The sequence below is a fragment of the Odocoileus virginianus genome, chromosome 7 (assembly GCF_023699985.2).
Source record: "Odocoileus virginianus isolate 20LAN1187 ecotype Illinois chromosome 7, Ovbor_1.2, whole genome shotgun sequence".
NCBI classification, from domain to species: Eukaryota; Metazoa; Chordata; class Mammalia; order Artiodactyla; family Cervidae; genus Odocoileus; species Odocoileus virginianus.
In genome coordinates, this window is record NC_069680.1 from 51,828,830 (window position 1) to 51,845,948 (window position 17,119).

Consider the following 17,119-nt stretch of genomic DNA (forward strand, 5'->3'; position numbering starts at 1 on the left):
AGAATATTGGAAATAAAAGGAAAAATAAACAAATGGGACCTAATTAAACTTGCTTTTGCACAACAAAGGAAACTATAAGCAAGGTGAAAAGACAGCCTTCAGAATGGGAGAAAATAATAGCAAACAAAGCAACAGACAAAGGATTAATCTCAAAAATATACAAGCAACTCCTGCAGCTCAATTCCAGAAAAATAAATGACCCAATCAAAAAATGGGCCAAAGAACTAAACAGACATGTCTCCAAAGAAGACATACAGATGGCTAACAAACACATGAAAAGATGCTCAACATCACTCATTATCAGAGAAATGCAAATCCAAACCACAATGAGGTACCATTACACGCCAGTCAGGATGGCTGCTATCCAAAAGTCTACAAGCAATAAATGCTGGAGAGGGTGTGGAGAAAAGGGAACCCTCTTACACTGTTGGTGGGAATGCAAACTAGTACAGCCACTATGGAGAACAGTGTGGAGATTCCTTAAAAAACTGGAAATAGAACTGCCATATGACCCAGCAAACCCACTCCTGGGCACGCACACCGAGGAAACCAGATCTGAAAGAGACACATGCACCCCAATGTTCATCGCAGCACTGTTTATAATAGCCAGGACATGGAAGCAACCTAGATGCCCATCAGCAGACGAATGGATAAGAAAGCTATGGTACATATAAACAATGGGATATTACTCGGCCATTAAAAAGAATACATTTCAATCAGTTCTAATGAGATGGATGAAACTGGAGCCCGTTATACAGAGTGAAGTAAGCCTGAAAGATAAACACCAATACAGTATACTAATGCATATATATGGAATTTAGAAAGGTGGTAACGATAATGCTATATGTAAGACAGAAAAAGAGACACAGATGTATAGAACAGACTCTTGGACTCTACGGGAGAAGGCAAGGGTGGGGTGATCTGAGGGAATAGCATCAAACATGTTATTATCAAAAGTGAAACAGATCACCAGCCCAGGTTGGATGCATGAGACAAGTGCTCAGGGCTGGTCCACTGGGGTGACCCAGAGGGATGGGATGGGGAGGGAGGTGGGAGGGGGGTTCAGGATGGGGAACACATGTAAATCCATGGCTAATTCATGTCAATGTATGGCAAAAACCACTACAATATTGTAAAGTAATTAGCCTCCAGCTAATAAAAATAAATGGAAAAAAAAAAAAAGAAAAGTTGTAAATTCCTATTCCCCCTTCTATACCCTCTGCCACATGAGCTGTGGCAAAACCACTCTGAAGGCTTGCTGAAAGTTAAGGAAAATACAAATAGGTCACCAAGTCAGATAAATGAAGGATAAAAGGAATATTTATAACAACTCTGAGTCCATCTTCCCTTCTCTTAGCCTGAAATAATGTGGTTCAGATATCCCACCAAGGAAACCCTATCCAGGCATGGCCAGGTATCTTAATCACCTATAGTGCTTATACAAATTAAACTTTTGATCCCTTCCACCATAATTCTAGATAGAGTTTGTAAGTAAGTCTAGATAGAGTTTGGCATCTCTAGTTCTTAAAAGTTCCATGGTGATTTTGATGTACAAGCCTGGCTGAAAAACTGCTGACTAAAGTTTGCCTGCCCAACTGGGTGTAATTTTCTGACATAGGATCTACCCTCTCCATAAGAATGCAGTATGAATGGTTTATTATTAGATAAAATTAGGAACGTAGGATTTGTGGTAGAGTCTCTTGAGTTGTCTCCCAGCATCCATTCTCCCCCTTCTTCCCCTTTTCCCCTAATAGAAAACTTTTACTGGGCAGATGATTGGCTAGGATAGACTTCATTTCCCAGCATCCTTTTCAGTGAGTGAGTAAGTAAACTTAGCCAAAACAATTTTGGCGGATGGAATGTAAGCAGAAGTCAAGCGTGAATCCTAATGGAAATTGTCATTAAAAGGAGGGAGCACACCCTTCTTTTTCAGTTCAGTTCAGCCTTTCAGTCGTGTCTGACTCTTTGCAACCCCAGGAACTGTAGCACACCAGGCTTCCCTGTCCATCACCAACTCCCAGATCCTGCTCAAACTCATGTCCATCACGTTGGTGTTGCCATCCAGCTATCTCGTCATCTGTCGTCCCCTTCTCCTCCTGCCTTTAATCTTTCCCAGCATCAGTCTTTTCCAATGAGTCGGTTCTTTGCGTCATGTGGCCAAAGTATTGGAGTTTCAGCTTCAGCATCAGTCCTTCCAATGAATATTCAGGACTGATTTCCTTTAGGATTGACAGGTTGGATCTCCTTCCATTCCAAGGGACTCTCAAGAGTCTTCTCCAACACCATAGTTCAAAAGCATCAATTCTTCGGCACTGAGCTTTCTCTGTAGTCCAACTCTCACATCCATACATGACTACTGGAAAAACCATAGCTTTGACTAGATGGACTTTTGTTGGCAAAATAATGTCTCTGCTTTTTAATATGCTCTCTAGGTTAGTCATAACTTTTCTTCCAAGAAGCAAGTGTCATTTAATTTCATGGCTGCAGTCACCATCTGCAGTATTTTGGAGCCCAAAAAAATAGTTTCTCGCTGTTTCCACTGTTTCCCCATCTATTTGCCATTAAGTGATGGGACAGGATGCCATGATCTTAGTTTTCTGAATGTTGAGTTTTAAGCCAACTTTTTCACTCTCCTCTTTCACTTTCATCAAAAGGCTCTTTAATTCTTCACTTTTTGCCATAAGGGTGGTGTCATCTGCATATCTGAGGTTATTGATATTTCTCCCAGCAATCTTGATTCCAGCTTGTGTTTCATCCAGCCCAGCATTTTGCATGATGTACTCTGCATGTATGAAAAATAAGCAGGTTGACAATATACAGCCTTGACATACTCCTTTCCCGATTTGGAACCAGTCTGTTGCTCCATGTCCAGTTCTAACTTGCTTCTTGACCTGCATAAAGATTTCTCAGGAGGCAAGTCAGGTGGTCTGGTATTCCCATCTCTTCCCTTCTTTTTGCCTTTCTCCTGTTTTTCTGGGTAGACTGTGAAAAGGATGGCTTCAGATGGAGCAAGCATTTTGGACCAGGAGGTTATCTCGGGACTGGAGGCCAGCATAGAGGAGCAACAAGCTAAAAGGAGCCCAGACCCCAAAAGACTTCATACAGAGCAGAGTCAAAGTTGCTGTGTGTGTGCTGTGTAGCAGCTTTCTTTTGCTTACTTCTGAAATTTTATGTGAAGACACAATAAAATACTGTCTTGTTAAAGCTGCTGAATTTTGGATTTTCTGTCACTTTTAACAGATAAATGCTGTCCCACTGCACCAATGTCACTGCCATATAGTGTTAACAAACAAGCATTATCCACTTTTCATTTTAAAAATTAAAGTGTTTTAATGATAGCTCAAGAATCAAAATGTTTTATTATAGTTGACCTCTCTAAATATGCATAGATTTCACATAATTCTAACTTGAAAATTACTGCAGTATACCTTTTATTATATAACAGTTATATTGGACAATATATGTTGTAGCAGTTTGGATCTTCTGGAAAATTATAAACAGTTAATAACCTCATTAATTCACTATCAGCCTGGTCTCCACTAATAGTAAAACTTTAGCCTGTAAAAGAACAAAGACAAATAATATAAACAGTATTACATGGAAGCTGTTTATAAACAGCCTCTATTCTCTTAAGTAGGACAGGGTTTGAATTTGGCAGCATTGTTTGTATGCAAATGGACATTGCTAATTATAAATGAAGTGGGGTTTTTTTCCCCCTAAGTCATTAAGGTAGATCCAGAATCTCTATTTGTAACATTTTATTAGCAGTTTATATCAGTTATGGTTTATTTCAGTTACTGTATCAGCCTTTTTAACAGCAGTTCTACAAGAGAACTATGTCCTACAGAAAATTGTTTAAATAATTTTATTTGATTAAATATGATTATTTTCTCAAGGATGGCACATAGCTAGTAAAATTCAAGATGCACAGGAAAGAAGTTAATTCATTATAAACAGTAGATGACTTGGGCATGAAGGCTGAATTCGCTGGAAATCCTGGTAGAGAGGCTGAGAATTGCTACAACTTGGAAATAAAGTTCTATGTAGAAAATATGCTATAAATCAGATGGCTGTCAAATTCAGCATGGCTTTCCACTCTATTCATCCTAATTAATATTTGATAGATACGAAAGTAACTTTAATTCTTAAGAAATTTGAGCTCGTTTTATTCCATCTTTGGTAAAAACTGTGATCTAAATGTAATGAAAAGAAGTTGATAAAAGCAGTAGTTTGAGCAAAGTTAACTTGGCAATGTTATACACAACATTGTGAAATGAAAAGTGATTGGGGAACAGAAAGCTAAATTAGGAAATTGAGAAATGATTAAAAAATAGAACTAGGATATAGCAATTGAAATGGAAAGGAATAGACATATGTAAAAACTACTATAAAGAAAATTTAAAATAGAAGTTGATGACAATTTGGATATGAAAGACTAAATTAAGACAAGTCAAAACTTGTACAGATTTGAATAAAAGGATCTAAAAGTAATTGTGCTGTTGACATAATTAGAAAAGACAATTTTCATAATGATACTAAGGGTTGTGATGTTGAGTTTAGTGTTAAATACATTAAGTTCAATGTGATACTGAAATGACAAAACAAATTTCCTACATAGAGTTGGAGATTTATGGCTAGATAAGTACATTAGAAAGGTCACTGATTGAACTGGGAGAGGGAACTCATATGCATAGTCTTTATCTAGCCATCTTTGTGCAAGTATGGCTTCTGCCAGGCACTGTGACATCATGATGCAGAGGCTGCATCATGACACAAGGTCACATTGTAATGTAAGTGTGTTCTTTAGGGCCAAGACCTGGGCATGTGTGAGTAGTGGTGTCTCGAGAAACCAGGTTTGAAGCCTATGGAGGGAGAAGCTAGTCTGTGGAAAATTTTAACAGTCATCAGCTATGTAAAAAGTTATTTAAGTCTTGTAATATGAGTTAAATGACATTTTAAGAACTCAAATATATTTTTGAAGACTTGGAATAAAAACCCAAGTGCAAATGAAATGCAAACATTTTATTCAACAAATTTTGAATATATCATCTTAACTGGAATTTGGGCAGACTTTTGGAGTGTTTTAATTCAACAAGTGAGAAATTAACAACTTCTGATTTGGACTTATATTCAGAGCACCTTCTTTTGTCATCTTTAAATTGCTTTATAAAGAACTGAGAAAAATTCAAAATATAGTAGAATATAAAATAAGAGCAATGCAGCCCAGGTTGGATGCATGAGACAAGTGCTCGGGCCTGGTGCACTGGGAAGACCCAGAGGGATCGGGTGGAGAGGGAGGTGGGAGGGGGGACCGGGATGGGGAATACATGTAAGTCCATGGCTAATTCATTTCAATGTATGACAAAAACCACTGCAATGTTGTAAAGTAATTAGCCTCCAACTAATAAAAATAAATGAAAAAAAAAAAATAAGAGCAATGCAGATGAGAAACTAAATCAATAGAAATTATTCTGACATCAGTGAATAAATTGTAACCCCTGAAAAAAATTGATAACAAAAGTAGTAACTCAATAAGAGGAAAACATACATTTTAAATAGAAGCAATGTCTAGGCCAGATTGCTTGATAGTCCAATTAGTAAAAAGCAGTGAATCACATGAACACATTGTAAAAAGATTTTAATTTCTTGCCTTTTTACCAAAAAATACTAACATTAACAATAACATCAAATTTATAACATATATCTACAGTGAAGGTATTGACAGAAATTGCTTAATGAGTGCCATCTTTCACATGAACACATTGTAAAAAGATTTTAATTTCTTGCCTTTTTAGCAAAAAATACTAACATTAACAATAACATCAAATATATAATATACATCTACAGTGAAGATATTGACAGAAATTGCTTAATGAGTGCCATCTTTATAAGGATTAAGATTATTTTAAACTGTATAAGAAAATCTGAAAAGACCCTATAGTCTTACATTTCATATATGGAGGAATCTTGCTACAGGTTTTTTAAAATTTGACATCAGTCCTAAAATTCACATGATATTACCTATAATGAGTTGTGAAGCTGAAATTTTTCTGAACTATATCAATAATTATAACAATTTGCATTAATAAAGCTAGAGGAAGGGCTAGATAATCTTTCTAGTCTTTCTGTGGAAAATAATATTACAACATTTTGTCATATGAAGAGCTGATTAGAATAGGAAGTCCCAAAAGTAAAGTGAGATGCATTACAGATATAGGTCAAGCAGTTGACAGTTATTAACTTTTTTATTTTGCAATATTTGTGGAATTTGTCAGCTTTTTAATATATTTAATTTGTTGTTAATTCCTTTCATATATATATATATTTATATTAACTTGTGTGATTTCTATAGATCACTTGTGTATGTAATTTTTTTCATAATTTAACTTAAGGCTCCACAAAGCCCGCCCTGGCTGCACCTTGTACCTGATTCTGACTGGATAGGGGAGCAGGAAGACCAATGAGAAAGTGATGGCTCTGGTCTGGGATGCTGGAAAGGGTGGTAGTAGAAAAGTTAGAAGTAGGTTCCAAATATATTTCAGAGCAGATCTGGCAGGAGTGGCTGAAGCATTGGATGTAAAGCATGAGGGAAAAGGAGATTATCAAGGATGACCCACGCCTCCGCCACGATTCTGATTTAAACAGCTGGGTGAATACTATCACCATTACCTCGAAGCCTGGAGAAGAAGCAGGCTTAAGGAAAGAGATAAAGAACTCTATCGGACATGCTGAGTTTGTCATGATTTCCTCACTATACTACACTGCCTTTCAGGCTGCTAGTCACATTGTACCTTATAGTCATGCCCACATTAGACTGTAAACTCAAAGAGAGCAACAACTGACTTCTCTTTGTGCTCCTGAGCGTAACATTTTCATTTAGTTGCATTTAACATGTATTGCGCCAACTATATACGCAAGATGCTCTACCAGAATTTTATTTAAATCTTGTAAATCAAACTCTACCTACAAAAAAAAAAATGCAAATAGATAAGAACCAAGGTTTAGAATGAAAGAGACCGGGGTTAGCACCTTAGTTCTGTTACCTGCTAATCATGGGATCTTTGAACAATAATATAACCTCTCAGAGCCTCTTGTTCCTTATCTTAAAATGAGAATGATTATTCCTATTTCATAGGATTATTGCAAGTGAAAATAGAACAATGTGTGCAAAATGCCTAGCATACATGAGCACTCAATAAATGGTAGGATGCACTTGCATTTGGTTTTCTTGCCAATACAAATAATATCTATAGCACAGGCATCACAAAATCAGTGTACTAGAAAATGTTAAGAGAGAGAAGTTACATTTTCAGCCTAAGAACATATCTTAAATAATTTCAGAAGGAGATAATAGGTTTTTGCACTTTCCCAGTCCTAAAAGGGTTGGGGGAGGGGGGAGGGGGGGGGATAAAAGGCGCTGTGAGCAAAAATAGAATGAATTTACCCAATTCTTTACTGCACTATTTAACCTCTGCTTTCTTAATCATATGCACAGCAGGGGAAAGGATGTGCTAAAACAATTTATGTGTCATGAACAAAGCAGCCGCAGATTTTAGCTCAAAAATCACGCTAGGAAAACGACCAGTTGGAAGTAAAGTAATAAGGCCAAATTTATTTTTTTAATTGAGTCTTGAGTTACAAGCAGCCCTTTAATTACATTAATCAAGTAGCCTTCTCAGCAAATGATGAGGGAAATGTATTGTTCTAACTTTTGCTAAACTTGTTTTAAAATTTGCTGGCTATTATTCGGACATATGGGAATAAATCCCTTAATTTCTTTTTTTCTCCATCATTTCAGTGTAGCTATAGCAAAAGACAAATATACACTTACTTCTAGATAAGACTGACTCTAAAAGATTATACATCACATTTTAAATTTAAAACCTTTAAAACATTTAAATATTTAAAACATTAGCATGCGTCAAACAAAATTTCACATGATAACTTTTATTTCAGTTGTTCTGATCTTTGACTTTTTGAGATGTTCCCACAAAATCCTCAAGGAAATGGGCTTTACCAATGGATGATGTCAGTCAAAAGGTTACTCGCCCCATATGACAGGCTGAAAACCTAAGTGTTACAGGAAATTAAGTGACTTGTCTAAAAGTTGTGTAGTTATTAAGTGTGCAAGCTGAAACTCAACCTAGACCTGATTGACCCCAACTTTCACCAACACTGTGTGCATCTCCTCTCCTGGAATGCTCTCCTTACTCTCTATACTTTTGAATATGCACTTCCCCTGTCTGTCTTTGTGTATGGGATTTTCTCTTTATTCAACCCCATCTGCATGCTAATCCCTATTTATCCTTCACAATTTAATACAGGTACCATTTCCCCTTTACACTTTTCCTGAATCCCTTCCTCTGCTCTGTTCTATCAGAATGAAGTAGCTGTCTTTCCTCTCTATTTCTAGAACACCCTACATATTCTTCTAGCAGTTACTTCACTCTGCAAATTATCTTGTATGTCATCCCTACCAAGAACCCCATGTACACTCTAAATTGTGACCTGCTTGAAAGTAGAGGAATATTTGAAATATTTGATCATCCCTGAAAACCTAAGGCCTAAAGTGCATTATTAATGCATCCTCAGTAAAGTCACACTGCAAATGATTACATAAATGAGAATTTTAAAAACAGAGTGCCTGGTTTTCTGAAAAAATTAAGAAAGCTTTAAGGAGGAGCTGGGAGTTTAGCTGAACCTTTGAGGATGCATAGGATTTATAGAGAAGGAAGGAATGTTAAAATTTAAAGCAAGTGATTTGCAGTAATCCCTGAATTGAAAATTTCCAGAGTATAATATCATTACAGGAAATGTCAAGAAACTTTAATTATATTTCTGTCATTGTCAGAATGCAATGAAATTGAGAATGCAATAACATAATTAATACTTTACAGTAAGAACCCTAAGAGTATACATTAAACATTTTGTTTTCTGGTCTTTAAAAATTATTATTGCAAGGTAGTTTACACTTTATTTAAGTTAGTAACAACAAACATGGCATCTTTCCAATCAGTGTCACCAAGCAACAATTCAAATTTGATCTAATATTTCATAAATTAAACTTATTTGAACCAGATAGTTTTTCTCATATAACTAATAACAATCTTGGTTGGCGATGAAACAAAACTAGTCTTTCAGTAGGAGGCAGTCCTGTGTTTCACTGGCACATCAGCCCTCCTCATGCTAGGAGGCACTAAAGAGTCAGAGCTGATGTCTTTAGAAAGGAGATGCCATCAACCCTGGTATTCACTGCTGTACAACAATCATAAACCAACATCTAAAAAAATACAAACACCTTAAGTGTCTTAATAAGAGAATGGAGTTTAAAAAGCCCAGTAATTCAATAATGTTGAAATAAAATATGGTAAACATTTTGAAATGTGGTCTTGTGTTTCTAAATGCACCTTTAGTCTACAGACCTATATTTAAGTAAATCAACCATTTGCTACTTTTGTCTTGGATTAGTATCTAGTCATTTGCAAGAGCAGCAGCATTTCAGTGCTATTCTTGTGTATATATAGTCATTAATGTTTGTCAAGGGCTTTGGGAGGAAAGGACTACATAAATGTCAGTAGTTATTAATATTTGGAATTTTATATTTAGCTATCAAATGTGTTTTTCATAATCTGTGCCCAGAGATCTATCTGTGTCCCTTCAACTGTAAACATTTAAAGCAAAAAATAATCATCAACCAATAATAGTATTTGTTCTGTTCTTCTTTATAATTAGAGTAATATTTATCAGCAGTTAACAACTATGCTCAACTTCTTCAAGAGCCAAATTTATTTTAACATGTTTCCATATGCAAGTTATTTAATGCCACTTATTCCTCTGACTTTGGGTGATTATAATGAGAGTAGCCAGCTGACACAGTATTCACCCACATACTCCACCTTGCCCTTCCCTTCCCTTCTCTGTTCTTGTCTTTAACTGGCACATCACTCAGTCATTCAGTCGTCAGCTAAATAAAGTGTGACTAGCCCAGTAGTCCTCTCTTCTAACCTAATGGTAGTCATTTTCACTTATTGTTATAATTGATTATACAGGTATTTGTATCCCCTGCCTTCTAATTCCACCTCCAGACTAACTCCTATATGAGCAGAAATCCTGCCTGTGATGGGGCTGCCTGGATGGAATGATCAATTGAATTGAACTGAAATCTAAATCTTATACAAGAGGAAAAACTCTTCTTTTAAATGCAATCTGGTACAGCATAAAGCTTACTAGAAGAAAATCAGAGCAAAGCCAGCAAAATGGCTTTTTATTTTTCTCTTAAATGGTATTTCCACTCTATTTTCTTTGAATAATAACAATGTATTTTTTTTAAGGTGTTGGGAGTATGAAATAATTGGGTTGACTTGCAAGTGGTTCTCCAGTCTAGAGTTCAAATTCCAGTTTAGGTTAAAAAAATAGACTTGGGGTCCTCTTACCACATGCTTATCCACTAATGCATTTTTAAAAGAATCATACAAGTTTCCATGTTTGGCATTGACTCATAAGAACAAGAATAGGTCAAAATTTATTGGCAGAGCTACATAAAGCAGTCTCCAAATATAGGCCTATACTCTTTCTGGCTCAAGCTAGCAGCATTAGCCCTTCACTTTTATGAGCACTAAACTCCACTCTAGCTTTAATATAATAATAATAATAAATATAATAATAAAATATTGTTTATATAAGAAGTTCATCTTGTTAAAAATGTATTGAGACTCATGGTACTTTATAGGACCCAGTTTATACTGTCTGATGATTTAAAGGTGATAACTTCATGTGATTCATTGCCACCTAGTTCTGAATTTTAATAATATAACCACTCATCATGATTTTTTTCATTTCTTAAAGAACCAGCTTGTCTAAAACCATTGCAGTGTTTTTTCTGGGGTCATCTGAACTACAGTTCCCACAATACTCTTAAAAGGGGCATGCTTATGTGTTCTGAACAGCCATAATCTATTGTGACTGGTGCCAGGTCGACACATTATGAGTTTACAGTGTCAGCCCAGTGAATTAAAGCTTTGTTGTAGACCAGCTTGCTATGCAATTATTTCCAGTTCATATCCTATCATCACTCTTCACATGACAATTGGCAATTTCCATTTAGCATTCTAAGCATCCATATTTTGTCTTAATTGTGCTGTCTGATTCTGCACCTAAAATGGAGTGACATGACTGGTACCAATAACTTAGAAAATAAATTTCACTGTCACTGGAACCATTTAAGGAATATTCTATGTTCTTTTGTTGTTGTTGAGCCATTTGCTATTTATGTTAAAATAATAGGAAATGGATTTAAATAGAAACACTTCTCATGTCTTATCTCTGCAAACAAAAAAACATAATTTACAATAAATTAGCACAGCAGTTGTTAGTGTGGCTCAGCTTTATTTTGCAATTCTCACACCTAAGCTCACAAGATGACACTTTTTCTGATAAGGTAATCTTCATAAGGTAGTTTTTGTAGGTGATTAAAGCTGACAGATGCTAGTGAGATGGTGAAGTTCAGAGATATAACAGCAAACACTTTTTAAAAATTCTCATTAAAGTAATAAAATATCTTTTGATCTACCAATAGAAAAATTGATCTGACAAAGGGTAAGTTAGTTACAATGCTATATTTCTGTATCCAAACCAAATTAAAATTATTTATAAATAAGTAAACAAATGATTATAACAAAATAAACTGTAAAGAAATGGTATTTTTTAGGAATAAAGAATTACTGTAAAGTCTTATCTTCCCAGTCATTTCTTAGTATTTACCATCACTGCTGAGCTGAAAGAGAATAAAATGTTTCAAATACAAACAGAAGCTACAGAAATAGAATATGTCTTTTCATAACATTTTGATACTCTATCTGTTCTTCACCACATGACCTGAACTCCAAATCCTTCAGAAATAAAACCTTCATCTTTCCTAGGGTAATGATGATAATCAGTGGACTTATATTTTCAATGATACTCCAATCCCAAATCTGTTAAGGTCCAGTTGTAGATTGAATAATTAGATTAACTCAATTAATACTATGACTTAGTTTTGCAGTGTGCCTTACTTATTATTATGGGTTTAGTTCTGCTTTCTCATATCTAACAGAAGAATTTTGAAACAGTAACTCATTGTCCTTGCTTGTTTTTGATTGCTTAAATGACATTAGCTTTGCTAGAATCAATTTGTATTACAATCCACTGAAGCACTATATTTATAGCGTGCGCTGTTTTCCAATTTTCTTATCTAAATATCAGTTGTCTGATGTACAGAGTTCATTTATAAATACCAGGAAGTTCCCTGAATCAAGTAAATTAACATGCTGGGCCAGATTCTCCAGCTTCATTAGCAACCCCTCATACCAAGGCTGTGTTCATACAAGTGTGAAAACCAGAACGATCCTTCAAGGGTTTTCCTGGCCTGAATAATTTCCTCATCAGGGAACAGGCTACACTCATTCTAATATTCTGGTCTCATCGCCACAATCTATTCCTTTTGCAAAACTCCATGGACACCCCCTGGAAGAATCTAACCATTAGATCTGAGGAAAATGTAAAGTCAGGGAACTGGACTGGACAACCATGATGAGGAGCAGCCTGAGTTACAGGTCATAGTAGGAGGGTAGGGGAGAGACACAGAAAAAAAAATTCATAAAATTTGGCACCCCCTATATCAACAGACTATATAACAGGGGGAAACCAGTAATAGAATAATTTACTGACCAAATGAGACCACAATGATTTCCTGCATTCAATTATTCAATAAATATTTATTACTGTCCCACTATTTATCAGCCACCTGCCAGGCAGTAAAGTAGGGAACAAAACAACAAAACAGACCAAATCCCTACCCTCACAGAGCTTTGTGTAGATTTTGTTTATTGTAGACATAAATATGTGACATGAAAATCTAAAAATAAGAGCAAGCTTCACACTTTTAAGCTCTTCCTACATGCCAGGCACTCTGTCAGTGCCTTAAACACATTGATTTAATCCTCACAAAAAACCCATGTGGTGGGTACCTAACATCCCTATGTTCTAAATGAGGATAGTGGCCCTTGCCAGAGGACCATGGGTAAGGAAGCATCCTCAGAGAGCTGCAGTTATGCCTTTCGCTTGTGACAGTGACAGTGTTTGAATGAAGCAGCAGATGATACAGGCTTTTTGGTGCAAAGAATTTTTAAAATGTGTGCATTCTCTGTTTTCCACTCAAAGAAATGAGTGATTCAGACTATGAAAATAGGTGTCTAAAATCCACAGGACCAAAGCAACACCATAGTCCCAATAGGACAGCTGTTGAGATAGAGCCAAAGCACCACTGGGTCTGTACTAGAAGAGTAACTCGGCACAGCTGTCTAAGTCTTTTCACGAAATGGTTGGAACTGATCAGAAACCAGAGCCACAGGACAGACAATGAAACTCGTCTGCAACAGACCTAATATCTTATTCACCCAGGTTGACTTTAAAATTATATCAGTCATGAAAATTATTTTACTGTCTTCTGTTGTGAGTCATTGGGCTACATTTAATTTTAATCATTAAAATGTAAAAATAATAAAAGCCACCAAATAGTCTATAGTCAATTTTCTGATAAAGCAAATTTGTTTTTTCTCCCATTTGTGATTTAAATGGCCTCCAGAAAGTTTTTTGGAACTAAATGTTAATTAAAAATATGGAAATGGATTTAAAGTACATTACAGCACACAGTGGAAGAATAATCACAAGAGATTTGTTCACAATACCATACCCATTTCTCAGTGTGTTTTTTTAACTATCTAGGTTATTGGTTGTTTTTCTGCATGCCTGTTCCTAGAAAAAAAAACCTGTGATTCCAATGAAAACAGTAATTACAATTATAACAAATAGGATAAATTGCTATTTGAACAGAAACACGCAGTTTTAGCCACCAAAAGCAAACTGATGCTCATAGACTTTCCTGTTTACACAGATGAATTTAAGTATGTTCTCAGATTACTTTATAAACCGAATGCTTTTTATATCTTGCCATCTTTAAAAACAAATTCAGTCCTCTGTGCCTTACTTTCATTAGCTTATTCTGAAACAATGCCCTGCGGCGCTGTGAGGAACCAGTGAACAAATTCTCTTTCTGGAATTCCCTGAGAAGTTATATTTTCAGATATTTAAATAGTGTGCATATATCATTTACTTTTCTGAACCTCTAGTTTCTCATTATAAACTCAAGAGAAAGATCATGAACCAGACAGAAAGATTTTAGGGGATCCATAAAGAAGCAGAGGGGTTTCACTTGCCCCTAAGGATTGGGTATATGGACTTTGGAGTCAAATAGATCTGGGTTCAAGTTCTGAGGAAATTCCACATACTCTAGCTGTGTGACCTTGATCAAGTTACTTAACCTCTTTGAACTTTAGGTTCTTCCTCCAAAATTGGGATCAGTAAAACCTCTCCTCACATCATGGTATGAATTGAAGGACCTAATATTTGTAATATGCTTTCTATAATGTCATTTATAATGCCTAGCTTAGAGCAAGTTTCCCCATAAATGAAAGCAGCCTTTTTTCATCATCAGTGTTCAGCTTCCTGGTCATGGTGAGCACTGGCACAACTCCAGTGGGTACCATTCAAATTGTTTTTGGGGTTGGGGGCTGCCAGTGGAAAACTCATGGAGAGCAATGTGAATCATGGCCCCCATAGTCAGGCAACAGAAAGTCTAGCAATTTTTTGATGGTACTCCCATCCAAAACTGTAGGGAGAACAGTATCTCTGAGGAATTCTTTAGAATTTTAAACTATACTGACTGATAACTATTAGTCAGTTTAAGCAATAAAGTCAAGTCTTTGAAAAGCTGTTTTCATTGTGCAAATCAAATGAATACTCTAAACTTCATTCATAACTGAGAAATACAGGCATTGCACTGATGTAACAGTGAACCATTAGATCTGCTTGTCCAAGTGGTATCATTTTTCAGGACAAACTTTTTAAACTAAATCAAAACTGATCAAACAGACTGGCATCCCTGAAAATGTTGTAATGGATGGTTACCGTAATGGAAGACTCAACACCTAATGAATGCCTCCTGTGTACAGAAACCTGAACTGGCGTCTCAGAGACATGGTTCCTACCCTCACGAAGTCTCCACAAAGTGATGGGAGATCACTCATCCATGGTTGTAACTCAAGGCACAGTGTAGCAAGTACTATCAAGAGGAGCAGGCAATATTCTGAAGCACAAGAAAAAGGTCACTGAGGTGATTTGAGCTAGCCTGGAAGGCCAAATGGAATATCAGCTGGCAGGGATGAGGGAGAAATACCGTCCCAGGCAAGACACTGGTTAGGAAAGCACCTCCATCTATGCTTTTATTTTTCACATGAAAAAATATTTATTGAGCACCCCTCAAACTGTGGTGCTGGAGAAGACTCTTGAGAGTCCCTTGGTCTGCAAGAAGATCAAACTAGTCAATCCTAAACGAAATCAGTCCTGAATATTCATTGAAAGGACTGATGCTGAAGGTAGAGCTACAATATTTCGGCCACCTGTTGCAAGAGCCAACTCATTGGAAAAGACCTGGATGCTGGGAAAGATTGAGGGCAGGAGGAGAAGGGGTCGACAGAGGATGAAATGATTGAAAGGTGTCACTGCTTCAATGGACATGAGTTTGAGCAAACTCCAGGAGACAGGAAAGCCTGGTGTGCTGCAGTCCATGGTGTCGCAGAGTCGGACACGACTAAGTGACTGAACAACAGCAACACTGTGTGCTAGGCACTGTATGTATTTTGTGCAAGCCAGGTACTCCAGTATGGCTGGAGGTACTCAAGATCTATAAGGCGGGAATTTGGATTTGAAGCCTTCCCAATGGGCATTGTCGTGTGAAAGAAGGGAGTGGGTCTGGCAGACATCACTGAGGTGCCCCCAATATGCTTTATGACTGATTTAATATCAGGGACAAAGGAGAGTTAAGTACTGAAGACAACCTCTGGGTTTTGAGTCTGGCAACCAAAAAGCTGGTGATGCCATCAAGAGATAAAGCAAATGGAGGAGGAGCTGGTTTGAAGAAGATAAATAAGTAGAAATAAATGAACAAGCCGCAGCCTGTCTATTCCAGTAAGCACCAAGTGTGTAATCCAAATATTCCTCTACATCATGACATAAAAATATTGAATCTGCGGCTCTGTATAGGCTGACGGCTGTGAGTCTTGTATAAATAGAGAAAAAACCACTTGAAATTTAGTAACATAGGATAGAACATCTGTAACTGGACTAGAGATGACCTAGTTCAACCCCCTAATTTTACAAATAAAGAAACCACATCTCAGACATAACTCTCTACTGAATGGCAGAGCCAACCTAGGATTCCCACTGCACATTTAAGGGGGAAAAAAATCCAAATTTCTAAAACATTCAAATCTGGAATAAAGATACCACCTAAATTTTTCAGATGGTGAAAAGACAGGGAAGCCTGGCGTGCTACAGTCCTTGGGCTTGCAAAGAGTCAGACCCAACTGAGCCACTGAACAGCAACAGATTTTTTCAGAGTTGCTGCTACTTCAGTTTTTTAACTAAACCAGAGTGATTTATTACTTATAGGTAAAAGGTCTTTTTGATAAAATCTCTTGCTGTTTGTCCACAGAGTCAGTTTTGTAGTTAATTTCGAAGAATTCAGATTCCATGAAAAGTCTCAAAACTTTACGATACCTAGAGCTGTTCCTTGCAAGGGAAGACATGCCTCTTCTTAGGTCCCTGAAACAATAATTGTCCCATGTACATAATAAGCGGCTGCCCTGCATTGAAGGAAGGGCTTGGGTGCTTCCTGAAAGAGCCATGTTTCAAGAATGCCAGGCACATAAGAATAATCAACAGCAACTTCCTCTGAAGCAAGAAAATCCTGCCCCGCTGACCAAAGAGTACCTAATACAGTTAAAGAATTAGTTGAGATTTTTAAAAAGGAGGGGGAGGGAGGGGGTGGGAGCTAAGCGGAGAGAGAAGTATTTATAACTATGACAACATGTTTCCTTGTAATAATTTGTGAGCCCACGGGAGAAAAAAGAAACATATAAACTATGAATAAAATATCCAAAATATAAACTTTATGCCTTCTGCAAATTTTCTTAAGTTAAAAATTAAGATTGAGGTTGACTAAAGTAAATGAGTATATTTTCAT

The 17,119-nt window shown here is 36.6% G+C and overlaps 1 protein-coding gene across 8 annotated transcripts in view; it reads left to right on the forward strand.

Moving 5' to 3' along the window:
* CABCOCO1 (ciliary associated calcium binding coiled-coil 1) overlaps window positions 1-17,119 on the forward strand; it is a 184,431-nt gene that overhangs the window by 127,322 nt on the left and 39,990 nt on the right. The window contains exon 6 of one of the 8 annotated variants that reach the window (XM_070470708.1): window positions 2,982-3,155. The exons of the other annotated variants lie outside the window; for them this stretch is intronic. Within the exon in view, the coding sequence (XP_070326809.1) occupies window positions 2,982-3,140 (159 nt within the window). The 3' untranslated portion in view covers window positions 3,141-3,155. Of the gene's footprint in view, window positions 1-2,981; window positions 3,156-17,119 lie in introns of those variants that run through there. 8 annotated transcript variants of the gene reach the window in all.